At 67.4% G+C, this 16,052-nt stretch overlaps 1 protein-coding gene across 1 annotated transcript; it reads right to left on the bottom strand.

The window, feature by feature from the left end:
• Window positions 1–50: 50 nt before the first annotated feature.
• HCN2 (hyperpolarization activated cyclic nucleotide gated potassium and sodium channel 2) lies at window positions 51–14,392 on the bottom strand. The gene is made up of 8 exons (XM_087769187.1): window positions 13,935–14,392; window positions 7,047–7,470; window positions 4,763–4,924; window positions 3,481–3,699; window positions 3,067–3,213; window positions 2,537–2,777; window positions 2,172–2,336; window positions 51–2,036 (listed from the first exon to the last, which is right to left on the bottom strand). Exons 1-8 carry the CDS (start codon window positions 14,390–14,392, stop codon window positions 1,084–1,086), a joined length of 2,769 nt encoding a protein of 922 aa, XP_087625313.1. The 3' UTR covers window positions 51–1,083.
• Window positions 14,393–16,052: the final 1,660 nt, after the last annotated feature.

Here is a 16,052-nt window from a genome sequence, read left to right as displayed (position 1 = left end):
GGAGTCACGGCAGGGATGGGTAGTGGCGAAGGAGAACAGAGACGGAGTCGTGCGTAGCTCTGTCAGTTACTGACGTTTATTGCACAGGATGGGCTGGATGGAAAGGTGGATGCTTGGAGCGGGGCCCTGTCCCGCCGGCTGCGCAGCTGCAGGGCGTCGGGCTGGCACGCGGCCCCTCGCTCACGGTCACTGCATACATTCAATGTGGAAGGCTCCAGGGTGGCAGGCGGAGAGGCATACGTGCACACACATGCACGCACACACCCCTGCACACACGTCTGTAGGTGCACACGCACACACAGAGGCACGCTGGTACACGCAGCGTGTGCCTTTCCCAGCCTTAAGGGGGGATTGCCCGTGGGGCAGCCCCAGGGCTTGGGTCCCCAGGCTCTGGCGTCTGCCTCTGTCCTAACGCTGACTAGGAGTGAGTCGGGCCATGTTTACCCCCCAGCCCCGGGGGCAGCGTGTGCGTGGGTGCTCACGAGCCTCAGGGTGACCGTCCCTCAGACCCGCCAACTTACCTGCAGTCCTGGACCGTCACCCCTCGCCTCGGGCCTGCGGGAGGGGAGGCAGGGACACGCGCAGGTGCTGGGGCTGGCCGGCGTGCCTAAAGCCCCAGGGAGGTGTCCTGCAGATGCACACACACACAGGTATGTATTCAGGTCATATATATCATATACAGAGTTGATCGGGGGGGTGATGCAGCTGTGGCTTCTATGGGGCAGCCGGGGAGGCTGGGGGCAGCAGGACTTTGCCGTGGGGAGCGGGAGATGTGGCCAGACTTTGGTCGGAGGCGACGCAGCCAGGGGGCTCAGCCCAGCCCCCCACCGTGCCCCCGCGGTGGGTGGGGGGCACAGAGGCCCCGTGCCCACCCCCGGCAGCTGCCCCACTCTGCAGCGTTGGCGGGAGGAAGCCGGGGAGCGGGGCTGGTGCCGCGGCAGGGGGAGGCAGCCGGCGGGGCGGCCGTGGCCCTCACCCAGCGCTCCTCAGCGGGGTGGCGCAGGATGGGCGCAGGGCGAGACGGGACTCACTGCCGCAGCCCCCTCCGGTGCACTTGTCCCTGCGCCCGGCACGGCATGGAGGTCACAAGTTGGAAGACAGCCTGGACTTGGCCGGGTCCGTGTCGGGTGTGCTGGCCGCCGAATCCTTGCGGGCCGCCGCCGAGTCCTGCGGCAGGGCGGGCGGCCCCGCGTGCACCGAGCCCGTGGACGCCGGGTGGGCCAGGGTCCCCCGTGAGGGTGCCTGGCCCCGCAGCCCAGCTGGGGGCCCGGGGCCTGGCAAGGTGGCAGCCGGGCCCCCACCGATGGAGGCGCAGGACTCACGGGCTGAGGCCGGGGGGCTCTGGGTGCTGCCGGCCGCCAGCCCGTGGGGCAGGGAGGGCTGCGAGGCCGACAGGGGCCGCGAATCCTGGCTGAGGCTGCTGGTGTGCAGCGCCTGTGTGCTTTTGTGGGCAGCCAGGCGCTGGGGCGAGCCGGGCGCCTGCTGCTGGCTGAGGGAGAGCTGGGAGCCCAGCTGCCCCGGGGCGCCTCCATAGGCGAACGTCCGGCTGGCCAGGGGGCTTTGGGATGGCGGGCTGGCCGCTGCCGTGGCGAAGGCGCTGGTGGAGGTGGGCAGGGCTGCGGGCTGCGCCTGGTCCTGTGAGGGCGAGGGGTTGGCGTGGGGCACAGGGGGCTGCGACTGCTGCGGGGGGCTCTGCTGCAGCAAGACGGGGGAGATGGCGAAGGGGCTGGGCACGGCCTGGGCGTACTGCAAGCGGCGCATCATGCGGGGCGAGCCCAGGGCCATGGAGCCCACCAGCGGGCTGGCCATCTGTGGGCAGAAGCTCATGGCGACGGCTTGCTGGAGGGTGGCGATGGCGGAGGTGACCTGGGGCTGGACAGGGCTGTACATGGCCGTGTGCTGCTGCAGCTCCGCCTGCTGCACCATCTCCCGGTCGTACTTGACGATCTCCTGGATGATCTCGTTCTCCTGGTTGTTGAAGACACCTGAGTTGAGGTCGTGCTGCACTTTGTGGAGCAGGATCGAATTCTTCTTCCCTGCAGGGAGGGGGCCGGGATAGGGAGCACTGTGAGACCCTGTGCTGGGGCTACGCTGGCCCTCCCCCCCCAGCCATGGCTGCCCCACGCTGCCAGGACACCCCCCGGCCTCCCCCACAGCCCCCTGTGCCCTACCAATGCGGTCGAGGCGGTCAATGGCCACGGTCTCAAAGGCCCGTCTCATCATGGGGTACTCCTCCAGCACCTCGTTGAAGTTGTCCACCGAGAGCGAGTAGAGGCGGCAGTAGGTGTCTGCCCGGACACTGGCCGTGCGCCGGCCACGGGTCAGCAGGCAGATTTCTACGGGGGATACAATGGTGCCAAAGTCACAACACCACCAGCAAGGACTGGAAATGGGGACAGGCCAGGAGCGAGGGGCGAGAACCATTGAGTGGTGGGTGCCCCGGGACAGCACGGCAGTGCCCCAGGACAGCACGGCTGTCCCGGTGCCTCTCGCAGACCCCAGGAGGGGACCCGGGCTCAGCCCCACCAACACTCACCTCCAAAATAGGACCCATCAGAGAGTTTCATCTCCTTGTTGCCCTTGGTGAGAATGCTGACCACCCCGTGCTGGATGAAGTACATCTTCTTGCCGATGGTGCCCTCGCGGATGATGTAGTCGCCTGGCTGAAACACCTCAAACTTCAGCTTGGTGAGCATCGCTGTGACGAAGTTGGGATCCGCATTGGCAAAGAGCGGCATCGAGGCCACCAGCTTGCGGCAGTTGAAGTTCACGATTTCCTGCAGGGGAAGGAGGTGAGGGAGCAGGAGGCAGGGACATGGCTTCCCCCAAGGCAGGCTCACAAAAACAGGTGTCAGCACACAGACACAGTTGTGCACGGACACACTCACACTTGGAGCTGCAAAGCTGGCGCAAGAGGTGCTCAACCCCATGCACGTACGCTGCAGGAGCCAGTGGGACCCGCAGCCTCCCCTGCAGCAGGGCGCAGGGGGCCCCTGCTGTGGGTGGGGCGGTCGCCGTCCTCACCGCAGCATCCCCAGCCGGCTCTGCAGCCCCCAGGGCCCTTACCTCGCGCAGGGGCTCGTTGAGCTCCCCCAGGATGCTGTCCTCGTCGAACATCTTGCCCTGGTAGCGGTGCTCGTAGTAGTCATGGATCTTCTGGCGAAAGTCGGCAGGCAGCTTGTGGAAGGACATGTACTGCTCCACCTGCTTGTACTGTGGGGAGAGGCAGCGTCAGCGTCCAGAGGGGCTGGGGCTGCGGGGCCAGGACCCCCCCCCCACCTCCCCGCTCCATGGGGTGGGTACTGGGCCCCTCCTGGCTGGCAGATCCCCCTCACCGCTCTGTCCCTGCCCTGGGGATGGTATCGATACAGAACCCTCGCCCCGCCTGGCTGCACCCGCAGGCGCCGCTGCGGCTCCAGGAGGGGATGCGACGGCCAGGTGCAGGACAGGAACCATGGCCCCCATCCAGCCCAGTCCTACCTTCTCCTGGTACTGGCGCCGGGAGGAGTCCAGAGACTGGATGAGGGCGGTGGCATGGCCGATGAACATGGCGTAGCAGGTGGCCCCCACAATCATGCTCAGCATCGTCAGCCAGATGTCCGTCATGCTCTCGGGTGCCTGCTTCCCATAGCCGATGCAGAGCATGTGGCTCATTGACTTGAAGAGGGCAAAGGAGTACAGCTCGCTCCAGGAGTCGTTCTGCAGCGACAGGGACGGTGGCGGCGCTCAGCCCGCGCTGGTGCACAGCTGCTTGCACATGTGTGTGCATGGGCACACATGCATACAACGCTCTGACTCAGGCCTGGCAGACGATCCAGGTTCTCTGCCTGCATCTCCCAACAGCGCTCAGCAATGGCATTTCTTTTCTTTGTTTGGTTGGTTTTGACGGTCTCACCTTGCAGGTGAGATACGAACAAACCCAAACCCCAGGCACGGCCTGGGCTGCGGCCATCCCACAGCCCTCCGCTCCTTCCCGGCGGGTTTCCGCACCTCACCGCCCGCCTGGCTTCACTTTAGGACTTTAGGTAGCCAGTCTTTTTTTTTTTTTTTTTTTTTTTAAGCTGATATACAAAAGCGCAGCATGCTCCTGTGAAATGCTGTGATGGGAACAAGCTCTGAGTTTGTGGAAGCCACTGAGTTATCGCACCACTCGTGCTTGGGAGCCTGCGGACCTGGCTGGGGCAGCAGGCAGCTGCAGGCAGGGATGGGCTGGTGGCTCCTAGGGCAGGAATCCCCCAGCCCAGGCTCACGCGAAGCCCCGGGTCCCCCCCAGGAGCGAAGCAGCCGGGGAAGGAGAGGCGTGAGATGGGAAGGAGAGGCCAGGGATGAAGCCAGGTGGGGGAACAGAGCAGAGATGGAAACACCGGCAGAACAGGACGAGACGGACAGAGGGTGAAGAGCCATTTGTAGCAGGCTGCAGGGCTGAGAGGGAGCAATTAGAAACGTGGCCCATTATTTATTAATAGCAGCTTTGTTGCTAATTAGCAGGAGGAGGCAGCAGGGGATGGGGCAGAGCGCTGTGTCAGCATCTCCCTCCCGCCCGGATCGATCCGCTGCCCCGAGTCCTGTGAGACCGCAGCAGGCGCGGGGTGCCCTGCGCACCCTCTGCGCTCGCTCTGTCGGGGCACCGCGGCACCGGCCGGCGCGGGGATGGCATCTTCTGGGGTCAGCGGAGAGAGGCCAGGCGACACAGGGATGGACGGGGGCCTGGGGGGAGCAGGGCAGGGAGCGCGACGGGGTTGGGGTAGGGGCCGGCACTCACCACCATCCCGTTGATGGAGACCCAGCAGTTCTGGGGGAAATCCTGCAGCATGGGCACAAGGAACTGGAGGCAGCCGTCCCAGTGGCAGAGCAGCAGCATCATGCCGATGAGGTTGATGATCCTCATCACCGCGCTGGCCAGGTCATAGGTCATGTGGAAGATCTGCGGGTGGAGGGGCCGGGGTGGGATGGCAGAGGGTGAGCGCAGGGACCGTCCCCCCACTGCCCGGCCCCGCTTAGGCCACCGACCCACACGGCCTCAGCTGAAATAGGCACTCGCGGCTGGCCCGACCCCAGCCCTCCACCTGCCTATTTATAGCCAGCGGGATGCCGCCACGCTGCCGCCCTCGAAAGCACTAATGGCTGCGAGCTTTGATGAGGATAAGCCAGCGCTGGTGGATGCCCAGGCGGAGCCAAGTACTCCGGGTGCTGGGGAGAGAGCGGGGCAGCCCCCAGGGCAGCCGGCGCGGGGGGCCGGGCTCAGCCACGGGGCGGCTTTCGGTAAAGAGAGTCCGAGGTGCCCACGTCAGGGTGGGGCTGAAGGGAGACCCCGATCTGGGGCGAGTGGCCAGGGCAGCTCCTCTGCTCTGCTGGAGATCCCACCCTGATGGGGACGCGCCTGCGTCCCCCTCCCAGGGCCGGTGGCTGTAGGAGCATCAAATGCTGAGACCCGTCAGCGACACCCTGGGAGAGCCCCCAGCCCGGGGTGGGTGTGGGAGGGAGCCGTGACCGTGGGGACCCACCACGGTGCTCCCAGGCCAGAGCCCTGGCCGTGGAGGGATGTGCGAAGGGCATGCCTCCAGGAGCGGCTGCTCAGTGCTCCGAGCGCACCCCTCGCTCCCAGCACCAGCCCGCAGCTCCCGTGAGAGCAGGGCTTCCCCCTGGCCGCATCCCCAGTCCCAGCCTGGCCTTAGCACCTCTCGCCCCAGGGCACCCGCACAGGCAAACTCAGGGGGTAGAGACGTGTGCTCCTGGTTGCAAACTGAGCCATGGGCTGAGGACTTGCTCCTTTTCCTTTAATATTTTTAGGGTCCAGAAAAGGTGAATTCAAGGAGGGAAAAAAGAAAGACAATGAGAAATTAAATCCCCAGCAGTGACATCCCCAGTCTCCCCCCGCTGCAGATCCAAGGCTGGAGCCCTACAGCATCACATGGAGAAGCCGCACGGCGAGGGCAAGGGCAAGGGCAAGGGCATGGCATCCCCTTTTTCCTCTGTGCCCAGCCCTGGGCTCTCAGGCTGCCTGCCCAGGGAGGGCACGGCAGAGCTGGTGTGGTGCGATGGGAAGCGCAAGGGGCTTGGGAAGGGGCAGCCTGGGGCGAGGACAGGCAGGAGCAGCCCCAGCCCCATCTCTGCCAGCCCCTTCGCCCCTCCGGCCAGCGGCAATTGCCCCCCGGGGCAGCCCCTCGCTTCCCCTCTCCCTGCCACCACCGAGGCTGCTGGGGGCAAAATCAGGCGCATGGAGATGCTCCTGCAGCATCCGCCAGCCCCGACCGCGGCGCCTCCGAGAGCACCTGCACAGCCTCAGCCAGCAGAGCTGCCGCGAGGCGCCAGCCCACGCACCGGAGCCACGTGGCAAAGCCGAGCACGCCGCATCCCGACACAAAGGCACGTCGCCTCACAGCCCACGCAGCCCTGGATGCGCCAAGCCCGGGCAGCACCCTGCCTCCTGCCCGGGGGACCCAGGGGTCCTGCCGCCCCCGAGGCGCTGGGGCTCCTGCAGGCCCCCCCAGTGCTCCCTGAGGTCCTGGTGGAGCAGGGAGCCCGAGGGGACCGGAGGCGAGGAGTGTTGCCTGTCTGCCCTGGCATGCAGGGAGCTGAGCAGGGGGACGTGGTCGAGCTGCCAGGGCGGCACGCCTGCTTGTGCTGGCCATGCTGTCACCCGTGGGTGGTGCTGTACCACGGCACCAGGACCAGCTGCGCAAACCCCAGCACCCGGGTGCGCACACACACAGGGCACGGCTCGGCTGCGGCGCTCAGCGGGCCCCGAGGAGCCAGAGGGACTGCCTTTGCGCGGAAGCAGACCAGGAGTGCTCTCATGTCCCAGAGCAGAGGGGAAGGTGGGGGATGCCCAGGGATGTCCGGAGCCTCCCCCTTCCAGGGAGGGTCACAGTTGCCCACTGGCCCCACACACAGCCCCGCAGACCCCATCCAACCCGCCAGCTCCTCGGGCAGCCCCGAGCTCCACCGCCCTTGCAGGGGCCCCTCCTGGCTCCCGCTCCCTTGGGCTGGTCCTGCCGCTGCCGGAGGAGGGACCCACTGCCAGGCTGCGTCCCCAGGACCCCTACCTCCTCCCACTGGTGGATGTAGCGGATGAGCCGGGATAGGCGGAGGAGCCGCAGGAGGCTGAGGATCTTGGTGAAGCGGACGATGCGGAGGGCACGGGCTGTCTTGTACACCTCCGAGTCTATGCCCTTCTCCACAATGAGGAAGACGTAGTCCACGGGGATGGAGGAGACAAAGTCCACCACAAACCAGGTCTTGAGGTACTTCTTCTTGATCCTCTCGGGGTCCAGGATGATTTCCGTGTTGTCCTCAATCACAATCCCCGTCCGGAAGTTCAGCACCAGGTCCATCAGGAAGAAGGTGTCGGAGACCACGTTGAACACGATCCAGGGCGCCGTGGTCTCCTCCTTGAAGAAGGTGATGCCCACGGGAATGATGATCAGGTTGCCCACCATGAAGAGCAGCATCGTGAAGTCCCAGTAAAACCTGGGGAGCGAGAGGAGGGAGGAGGGTGTCACCAGTGCCCTGCAGCCACCCCTGCATCGAGGGGACCCAGCCATCGCGCCCCGCCCTAAGGGACCCGTGCTACCGGCTGCTGCCCCTCTGATGCCACCACGGCCACAGGCACCCCTCTGCTCTCCCCAGGGGCCACATCCTGCTCCCCCCCCACTCCAAACTGCCCCCAGGCCTGATCCTGCAGGCCAGCACAGTCCCACTGGGTGAGGTAGGGCTGTGCAGAGGGGGGTGCAGGATGAGGCTGGGGGCTGTCCGCTAGAGAGGGCTCTTCCTGCCGTGCTGGTTGGGCCGGAGGGCTGCCCTGAGCACCAAACCCAGGCAGGGCCCGGGGCGAGGGGAGAACGATGAGGCAGGCGCCAGACCTGGGGGAGACCCTGGGGCAGCCTGCGGGCTGGGGACCACCCACATCCCCAAACCACCCGATGCGGCGGGGCCATCGCCCCCGCAGGCACGCAGAGGCAGGATGGGGGAGCCCGGCGCCCCCCCTGCTGCCCCGGGAGCAGCCCCCACCCCTCCCCGCTCCCAGAGGGGGGACCGAGGACAGGGAACAGCGTTCCCGGGGACAGCCAGGGCCATCCCACCCCAGCGCCTGCCCGGACCGGGCTGTGGTCCTGCTTTAGGGGGTGCGCAGACGGGGGTTTCATGTCCCACCCCAGCAATGCAGCCGCAGCCCCCGGTGCAGCAGATCACGTACGGCTGCAGCTGGCGCCGGCATCACCCGCAGCCCCGGTCAGACGGCGGAGGGGCGGGCGGCCGCCTGTGCCTTTGCCTGGGCTGCACGGCTCTTCCACCGCCTCCACCCTCTCCTGCCTCACCCGTCCCTCTCTCCTTTCTCCTTGTCACCATCTTCTGGGCCACCGACGACCTTTCCGAGCGCCTGCAAGGTCACAGCAGCCCCGTCCCGGCAGGATGGTGCAGAGGGAACCCCGGCCCCTCGCTCCCCACCTGCCCCACGCCCCGGTGCTCGCCTGGGGGGACAGGAGGGGAGATACCCCCCCGGTGCCATGCACACGGACACGCAGGACCCTTGCCCACGCCTCTCGGCTCAGCCCACCCTGCCCGCCCTGGGCAGGACCCCGGGAGCTGCAGGATGATGGGCAGGGCCCCGCTGTGCCCTGGCCACGCTGCAGGGGACGGGGGGATGAGGGGGGGCCCTCCCGCACACAGGAACGGGAAACGGGCTGGATCCACCCCCCCGTACAGATTAGCACAGGACCAGAAGGAGCCGAGCATCCCAGCTCCTGACCTTTCTCCAATGACACCTTCCCCATGTGAGATGTTGCCGTGGCAACCGTGAGTGATGTCACTGCTGCACAACGATGACTTCACACCCAGGGCCATCTCCAGGGTACCCTCGTCAGCTGCCAGCCGGGAGGAGCAGGCTGTGCTCCCCCCGTACCCCCACGGACGAGCTCTGGCCGCCGGCACCGAGCAGCTCCAGTGCCCTGCGACCCCCCCAGGCAGCGAGGCCATGGCTGTGGTGGGCCCTGCCGGACCCCCCGGGCTCCAGCCGCACGGCATGACTCCCCAGAGACGCCGGCATCGGCAGAGCCGCTGCTGGGGCCGGGGCAGCCCATGGTGGCGGCACCGGGCTCTATCTGTCCTGCAAACCCCCTGGCAGCTCACACTGCAAACTGACCCTGCTGCACAAAGCGAGTCCCATGGGGGCATTAGCCATGCAAAGCTGTGAAGAACAAAGATTAAATAACCACGCCAGCTGGGCAAAACTCTTCCGGCTCAAACCCCTTTGCAATCTGGCTGAGCCAGGGCAGAATTCGGCCTGCTGAGAAAGATAAACTGCTCCTGCTCCCCCCCAACACACGCGACTGACTCTGTGCGATCTCTTCGGGGACCTGGGTGCAACGCCAACGCTTTCTTCCTCGGAGGGCAGTGTGTGCATAGGAAAAAAGATCCAATCCAGGCTACTAAAAATACCTGAAAACAAATTAATTAGGATCCTCAGCACCCCCTCCCTTGCTCCTGACCCAATTGAACGACAGCGATGGTGACAGAAGATGACGAAAGCCTCTGCGAGCAGGGGCTGCTGCGTTCCTCCTCCATCGTCTGCCCAAAGCCTGGCACAGCGGTGCTGCCCCGCAGATCCTGGCCAGGAGCCGAATCGGAGCCGAGCCTCCACACTGCCCCGCAGCAACTCCCAGGGGCCCTACCACGCTCCTGCCCCCAAGACCCCAGAGCACATCCCTCCACAGAGCTGCCACCGCCCCGACATCTCCACAACCCCGACGGAGACCCCGAGGCCGCAGAGGCTCAGGGCAATCCCAACCGCCGCACCAGCAAAGCCTCCCCGTCCGCCTGCTGTTAGTGCCTGGGAGGGGGCCAGAAGAAGCCCCCCGAGCCATCCAGGGGACACGGCCGCAGGACACCAGGGACGCTGCCGCTCAGCTCCACTGCCAGCACACAAGCTCCAGGGTGCTGCCGGGGATGATCCAGCCGCCTCAGCAAGCTCAGTGCAACACATCGCTACCCTCCGTGGTGATCCCATCAACCGGGCACTGAGCTGCCTGGGTGGACAAAGCTCCCCGAGCCCCCGCTCTGCAGGAGGTGCCCCTCGGGCTGAGCCCCTCGGCCCGGACTGGGGCCCTGGCTGCAAAGAGCCAGGCTGCCCGGCGGGCGGGAGCAGCACGGGATCGGTGCAGGAGCAGCGCAGGATCGGTGTGGGATCGGCGCTTCGCAAACTCACACTAAATACTCATATTCTAAAAATGAGGTCACTCTTAGAAGTGGGTTAAGAAGCCAATGGCAGAAGTTTGCCCAAGCTGAGTGAGCAGTGAGGTACAGCGCCCTATGCACCATCTGTGCTCCTGCGTCCCAGTACAACCAGTTGTGACGAATGACTGGTGCTGCTCTCCCCTGGAAAAGCCTTTTACCCTGGGGGTCCCTGGGGAAGGGAGGGGGGATAAAGGCTTTGCAAACTGCTCAAGGACCCCAACCTTCACAATTCCCCCAGGGAGTCGGTCACAGCCTTTCTTCCCTGATGACCCAGCGGTGGCTCTCAGCACCCCCAGGTCCAACTGCCCCATGCTGAGGCTGCAGCGGGGGAGAGCAGCTCCCTGACACCTTCACCAGAGGGAACGGTAACACTGGGACCAGCAGCAGGTCGCAGCGCTGGCATGCACATTTGGAGCGACAGCAGCTGGCGAGCCTGGTCCCTCTGCTTAGGAGCCCCGACAGTGGCACCGACAGGTCGGTGGCACCATCCAGGCAGCAGCAAAGCCCCAGAAACCATTCTAAGCCCAGAAGACGACGACTCCGGCCAAGGAGCACCAGGGACACATGCTCTGGATGCGGCTTTGCCCCCAAATCAGGTGCGGGAGCAGCTCTTGCAACAGAAATTCACCAGCAGTGAAAACCCACAGCTCAGTCCCACGCCTCATGGAAGGCTGCGAGCGCGGGGCTGGCGGGAGGGGACGCCGGCGTAGCCGCATCAGGCGGCCCCGCGGTGGTCATGGGAAGCAGGCACCGCCACCACCACTGAATCACCAGCTGCATGCAGCTCGCAGCATTACTGCTGCATCCAGCAAGGCGTCTGGGCTAAATTCTCCACCCAGGCTTATGCAAGCCTCTCACCGCACAAGAAGGGGAAGGGATCCACCATGGAGCTGGAGCACCCGCTCCCCAGTGCCCAGGCTCCTGCGCCCCAGGAAGCACCCGCTCCCCCAGGAATGCCACCGGCCTCCTCGGCCCTGGCCCCACGTACACCTCTGCCCCCGAGGCCTCGCAGCACCCCCGGGCCCGTGCATGCCCCTGCCCGGCTCCCGGGTGCACACAGGGTGTAAAGATGGGAGCCAGAGCAGCAACGTGCCCAGGTCACTGCGAAACAAGGGCTGGATGCGGCCCCTCGGCTCCCAGTCCCGCTCCAAGAGCGATACCTCAGTTGCAGAAACACCAACAGAAATAATGAAAAAGTCGATCCTAGCCAGGTTTTTTCCTCCCATCGATAAAGACCAGAAGCGGCGAAGACAGAGAAGACAACTGAGCACCCCACCCAAAAGGAGGTGGCTCTGCTTGACACTGTCTACTTCAGCGCACAATTTACAAGGTCTCTTTTATCAGATTTGCAGCTCATGATCTCAACCAGCCACCCAGGCTGCTTCCTAATAATTCAATATTTATGTAAATAGCAACTTCCATTCCTGGAGCAAGTCTGCCCCTGAATTTTGCATGAATAGTTGCAGCGCCGTGTCCATGAGGAGACAGGATCTCTAAATGACTCCGATTATGAAATGATGTCACATATGCAGATGGGTAATGATTTTATCTTAAGATGGGAAAATGGGCTTTGCGGGGCAAACATGGCTGGGTTCATGCTCCATTATCATTACTAGATAAACATAATTTTTTTTTTTTTTTTTAAGGCAGGACAATGTGGAATAGATGGAGACATGTCCTCAACGTGCACAAGCAGAGCTGGCTCCTCACGACCGGGCTTTCAGCCCTGCGTTGGGCCGATCCTGTTTATGTGCACGTTTGTAGACCCAGCCGATGCCGTGGCTCTGCCTGCAGCTCCTCCTCGCTGGGCAGGGAACTCTCCTACGCCACTTGCAGCATCAAAACACAGGCAGCGGCTCTTCCCCAATGGGTTTCAAGACTTGATAGCGACTCCGGGAGGGATGGAGCCAGCGCAGGGCAGGCCACCCAGGGTGACTCTCCAAGGTCACCCCAGCATGGACTGGTGCCTGCCCGCCCGCCGCTAGCGCCAGCCCAGGGAGCGACGCTGCTGCGCCCCGGGGAACCCTCCGAGGCCTCGCTCCTGCCGTGGGCTCACCGCAGGGAGACCCTGCTCTCGGCAGCACCGCAGGCTCTGCCACTGGGACCGCGGCTCTGCTGGCTCGGAGTCGGCCGCAGGAGCGGGGCGGGTTCTGGCCCTGTACAGTCGTGGTGGGGGACAGCGGGGCCAGGCCATTGCCCTGATCCCAGCCTCCCCCTACAGCCCGCAGCTGCTGAGGGCGAAGCGGAGCACGGGCAGCATGGAGGGGCAGAGTCCCCCGGCTCACCAGCCCCCGGGTGCCGGGGATCCACCTGGCACCGCCACACCTGCCCGGTCACGGCAGGGGTGGCAGAGCTCCCTCCGCCACAGGACCAGCAATGGCCAGGTGGTGCAGCCGCTCCTCATCCTGGCTCTGCAGCAGAGCTGGTACGCGGCTGGCGAGCCAAGGAGGGGGCTCCGATGGATACCTTCAGCAGGTTCCCAATGGGAACATCTGCTGCAAGGGTGCAAGACCCCTGTGTGGGAGGTCAGCCCCGAGAGGAGGCTGAGGGCCTCCATCTGCTCCTCTGGAAGATGCCAGGAGAAGCGCACGAGAGCGGGAACAGGAGGTGCAAGCACTGGTCCCTGCTCCGAGCCCGCCTGGCAGGGCAGACCCCACCGCCCACGGCCGCCTCCACCTGCCCCGGGGACCCCTGCGCCAGTGGGGACCCATCAGCACCAGCGGTGAACAGAGCCCAGGGTCTGGCTTGGTGGCATCCCTCACACCGGCACCGGCTCCCTCCAGCCTCCCCAAACCATGCACCAGAACAGCAGCAGAATGACTCAGAGCGGAGCCCCTCGCTCCCCCCAGCCCCTTCGAGGTCGCTGGACCAGGGGCCCCTGATGGCTGGCTTGCCAGCAAGGTCTCGGCCACCCATCCCTGCGAGGTGGCGTGCCGCCTGCCCCAGCCGGTCGAGCAGCACATCCCTCTGGTAGCCTGCACACGACCCAGGAAGCATCTGCCACTTCTGAGCTCCCCGGGGGCTGAAGGGCTGGAGAGGAGAGGGAGCTGCAGCCTCTCTCCCCGGGTTTGCCATTGCTCAGATGGAAGCCACACGGGCTGGGTCTTGAGGGCTCTGGTCCTCTTGGGAGCGAGATGAATCCCTCCTCAAAATCCCTGAATCTCAGGCCTCCTTGGGGGAGGGGGAAGCCTTTGCAAGGAGAGAGCAGCGCGTCCTCCAGCCCAGACCCCCGGCCCCGAGGGGAGGGGGACGCCTTCCCCCGGGGCGGTTCGGGGGCAGAGCCGAAGCCCGGTGGGGCTCCAGAAGGTCCGTGCCGGGCCGAGCCGCCTGAGGCCCCGGGAAGGACGAGGGGATGCCCTTGCCCGGGCACCCCCCGTCGAAGCAGCGGGCTCTTGGCATCCCCGGGCCGACTGCTGCTCCGCTGGGGAGGGGGACGCCCAGCCGCCAGCCCCTCCCCGCACACAGGCCAGCAGCATCCGCGCTGCCACCTCCAGCACAGCTCAAGGTGCCCTCTCCCAGGGCACGGCACGGCCTCCCCCTCCCCGGCCGGCGGGGCCGGCCCCGGGCTCCGCTCGCCCCCCGTCCCCACCCGCGGTCCCCAGGCTGGGATGCAGCGGCCCGGCCCGGCGCTCCGTCCCCGGGGGATCGCGGACCCTGCGGGGTCCCGGGCGCCGCGCTCGCCCCCCGCCCGGCCGGGCGCGCACCTGAAGTCGCTGTAGGGGTGGATGATCCAGGCCCCCGCCGACTTGACGCGCTCCTGCTCCCGCTCCACCGCCTTCTGGGAGCCGAACATCCGCAGCGAGAACTTGTTGACGCCGGGCTGGAGCATCGCCCCGAACTGCCGCTGCATGAAGCTGGCCTGGCTGCCGCGGGCCTCCTCGCCCGCATCCTCGCCCGCGCCCTCCTCGGCCGCCTTGGCCCCGCCGGGGGACGCGCCGCCGCCGCCGCAGGAGAAGGAGACCTTGGGCTCCCGGGGCGGCTCCGGGCCGGGGCTCCGCGGCGGCTCCCCGCGCCGGCACTCGCCGTTCGGGGACCCCTTCCCGCCGCGGCCCCGCGCCCGCCCCGCCGCCGCCGCCGCCGCCGCCCCGCCGCGCTTGGCCGCCTCGGCCGCCTCCTCCTCGGCCGCCGCCTCCCCGCCCGCCGCGCCGCGGCCCGCCCGCATCCTGCCGCTGCCGCCGCCGAGGCCACCGGCGGCCGAGTGGCGCCCGCCGCCGCGGCGGGGGCGGGCCGGGGCGGGCCGGGGGCGGGCGGCGGGGCCGGGCCGGGGACCGGGCGGCTCCGCAGCTCCCCCCGCCGGCACAGCCCTCGCCGGCGGGACCGGCCGCCGGGCCGCCGCCGCTCCGCCCGACGGCCCCGGCCCCTCGCGGGGGTGCCGGCACCCCGGCCTTCGGCAGCGCGGCCCCCGCGGGGCTCCGGGACCCAGCGGCCCCTCCGCCCCGCCGGGGAGGGAGCGCTGCGGGCGCTGCGCCCCGAAACGCCCCTTGGCCTCCGGGGCCCCGCTGCCGGGCGGCCCGAGCCCAGCGCCGGGCCGGGGCCGGACCCCGCAGTCCCCCGGGCGGCAGAGGGGCTCCGTGCAGACCGGGAAGACGTGGCTTCGCCCTGCCGCAGCCCGAGGCGCTGCCGCCCACCGAGCCCCCAGGGCCGAGCCCCCCTGCACCGAGGAGGAGGAGCCGCCCGGGGTGGGCGCAGGGATGGGACCCGGGGCTGACGCCCGCGGCCAGGGCGGCTACTGCGCGTCCCAGCAAACCGCAGCCGGACGCCGCCGGAGGGGACGCCCGCACCCACGCCAGGCGCAGCAGGGTCCGATTCCCCGGGTGCCGGGAACAGGTCAGCGGGACCAGCACCCCCTGCCCCGCCGCCCCAGGAACGTGCCCGTCCCGCTGCGGCTTCCCCGGGCTGCGCGGCGTCGGAGCACACCGGGGCGAGGAGGCCGGGTGAGCCCCGGGCACCCTCGAACGGCCGGACCCCGGCGGGCACGGCTCCGGCAGCCCCGGCTCCACCGGGCCGCAGGCCCAGGGCAGGGCAAGACCCGACGGGGTCGCGGTGCCGCTCGGGCGACGAGGCCGCAGCGGGTGGCACCATCTGCTGCCCACGGAACAGAAGCACAGCGGACAGCGTGCGTGTCCGGCTCCCACGCTGGCCGCGGCCGGAGCCAGCTCTGCTCCGTGCCCGCGGTGGGGAGCGGGCAGCCGCAGCCCCTCCGCTGAGCCCCACGGGAGAGGACGCCCCGAAAGCCGCGCTCCAGGCCACAGCAGGCTGGCTCCGCAGCAAACGACGCCCTTGGCTTCGCATTGCTGTCTGCAAGCAACAGCCCATTTCTCCAAACCGCCCCCGAGCGCGGCGCTGCCCGCCCGCCAGCCCCAAGCCCACGGAGGAGCCCCCAACGAGCCGACACCGCAGCTTAACCTGAGCGGGAGGCTGGAGCCATTGGAGCGAACAAGCAAGGCCGCAGCGAGGCAGCAGCTTGGGGCTCGCTCCGCGGCATCGGGAGGCAGAGCGGGATCCCCGCAGCTGGCAGTGCCCAGAGCACCCACCCTCTCCCCGGGAGGGAGCGGGGCACCGCGGGAGAGGCCTGTTCACACCATCCCTGCGCAGAGCTCGACGCGGCAGGGCTCTGCCTCGGCTCGCTGTGGCAGCTGCCGCAGGGGAGCGGGCCCTGCAGAGAGCAGCACGATGCCGCTGCATCCCCTCCCCTGCTCCCTGCGCTTCGTTCCCCCCCTGCACCAGCCCTGCTGAACAAAAGGCACAAGCAGTGCTTTGTGCTGCGGCCGGGTCAGGCAGGACCCATAATCCTCATCAAGGAAATTAAGCCATGCATTGAT

Source organism: Nipponia nippon, unplaced genomic scaffold (assembly GCF_047370975.1).
Source record: "Nipponia nippon isolate SJK-2023a ecotype South Korea unplaced genomic scaffold, ASM4737097v1 scaffold_31, whole genome shotgun sequence".
NCBI classification, from domain to species: domain Eukaryota; kingdom Metazoa; phylum Chordata; class Aves; order Pelecaniformes; family Threskiornithidae; genus Nipponia; species Nipponia nippon.
The sequence above is the reverse complement of the archived record's forward strand: the minus strand, read 5'-3'. Positions and strand labels throughout refer to the sequence as shown.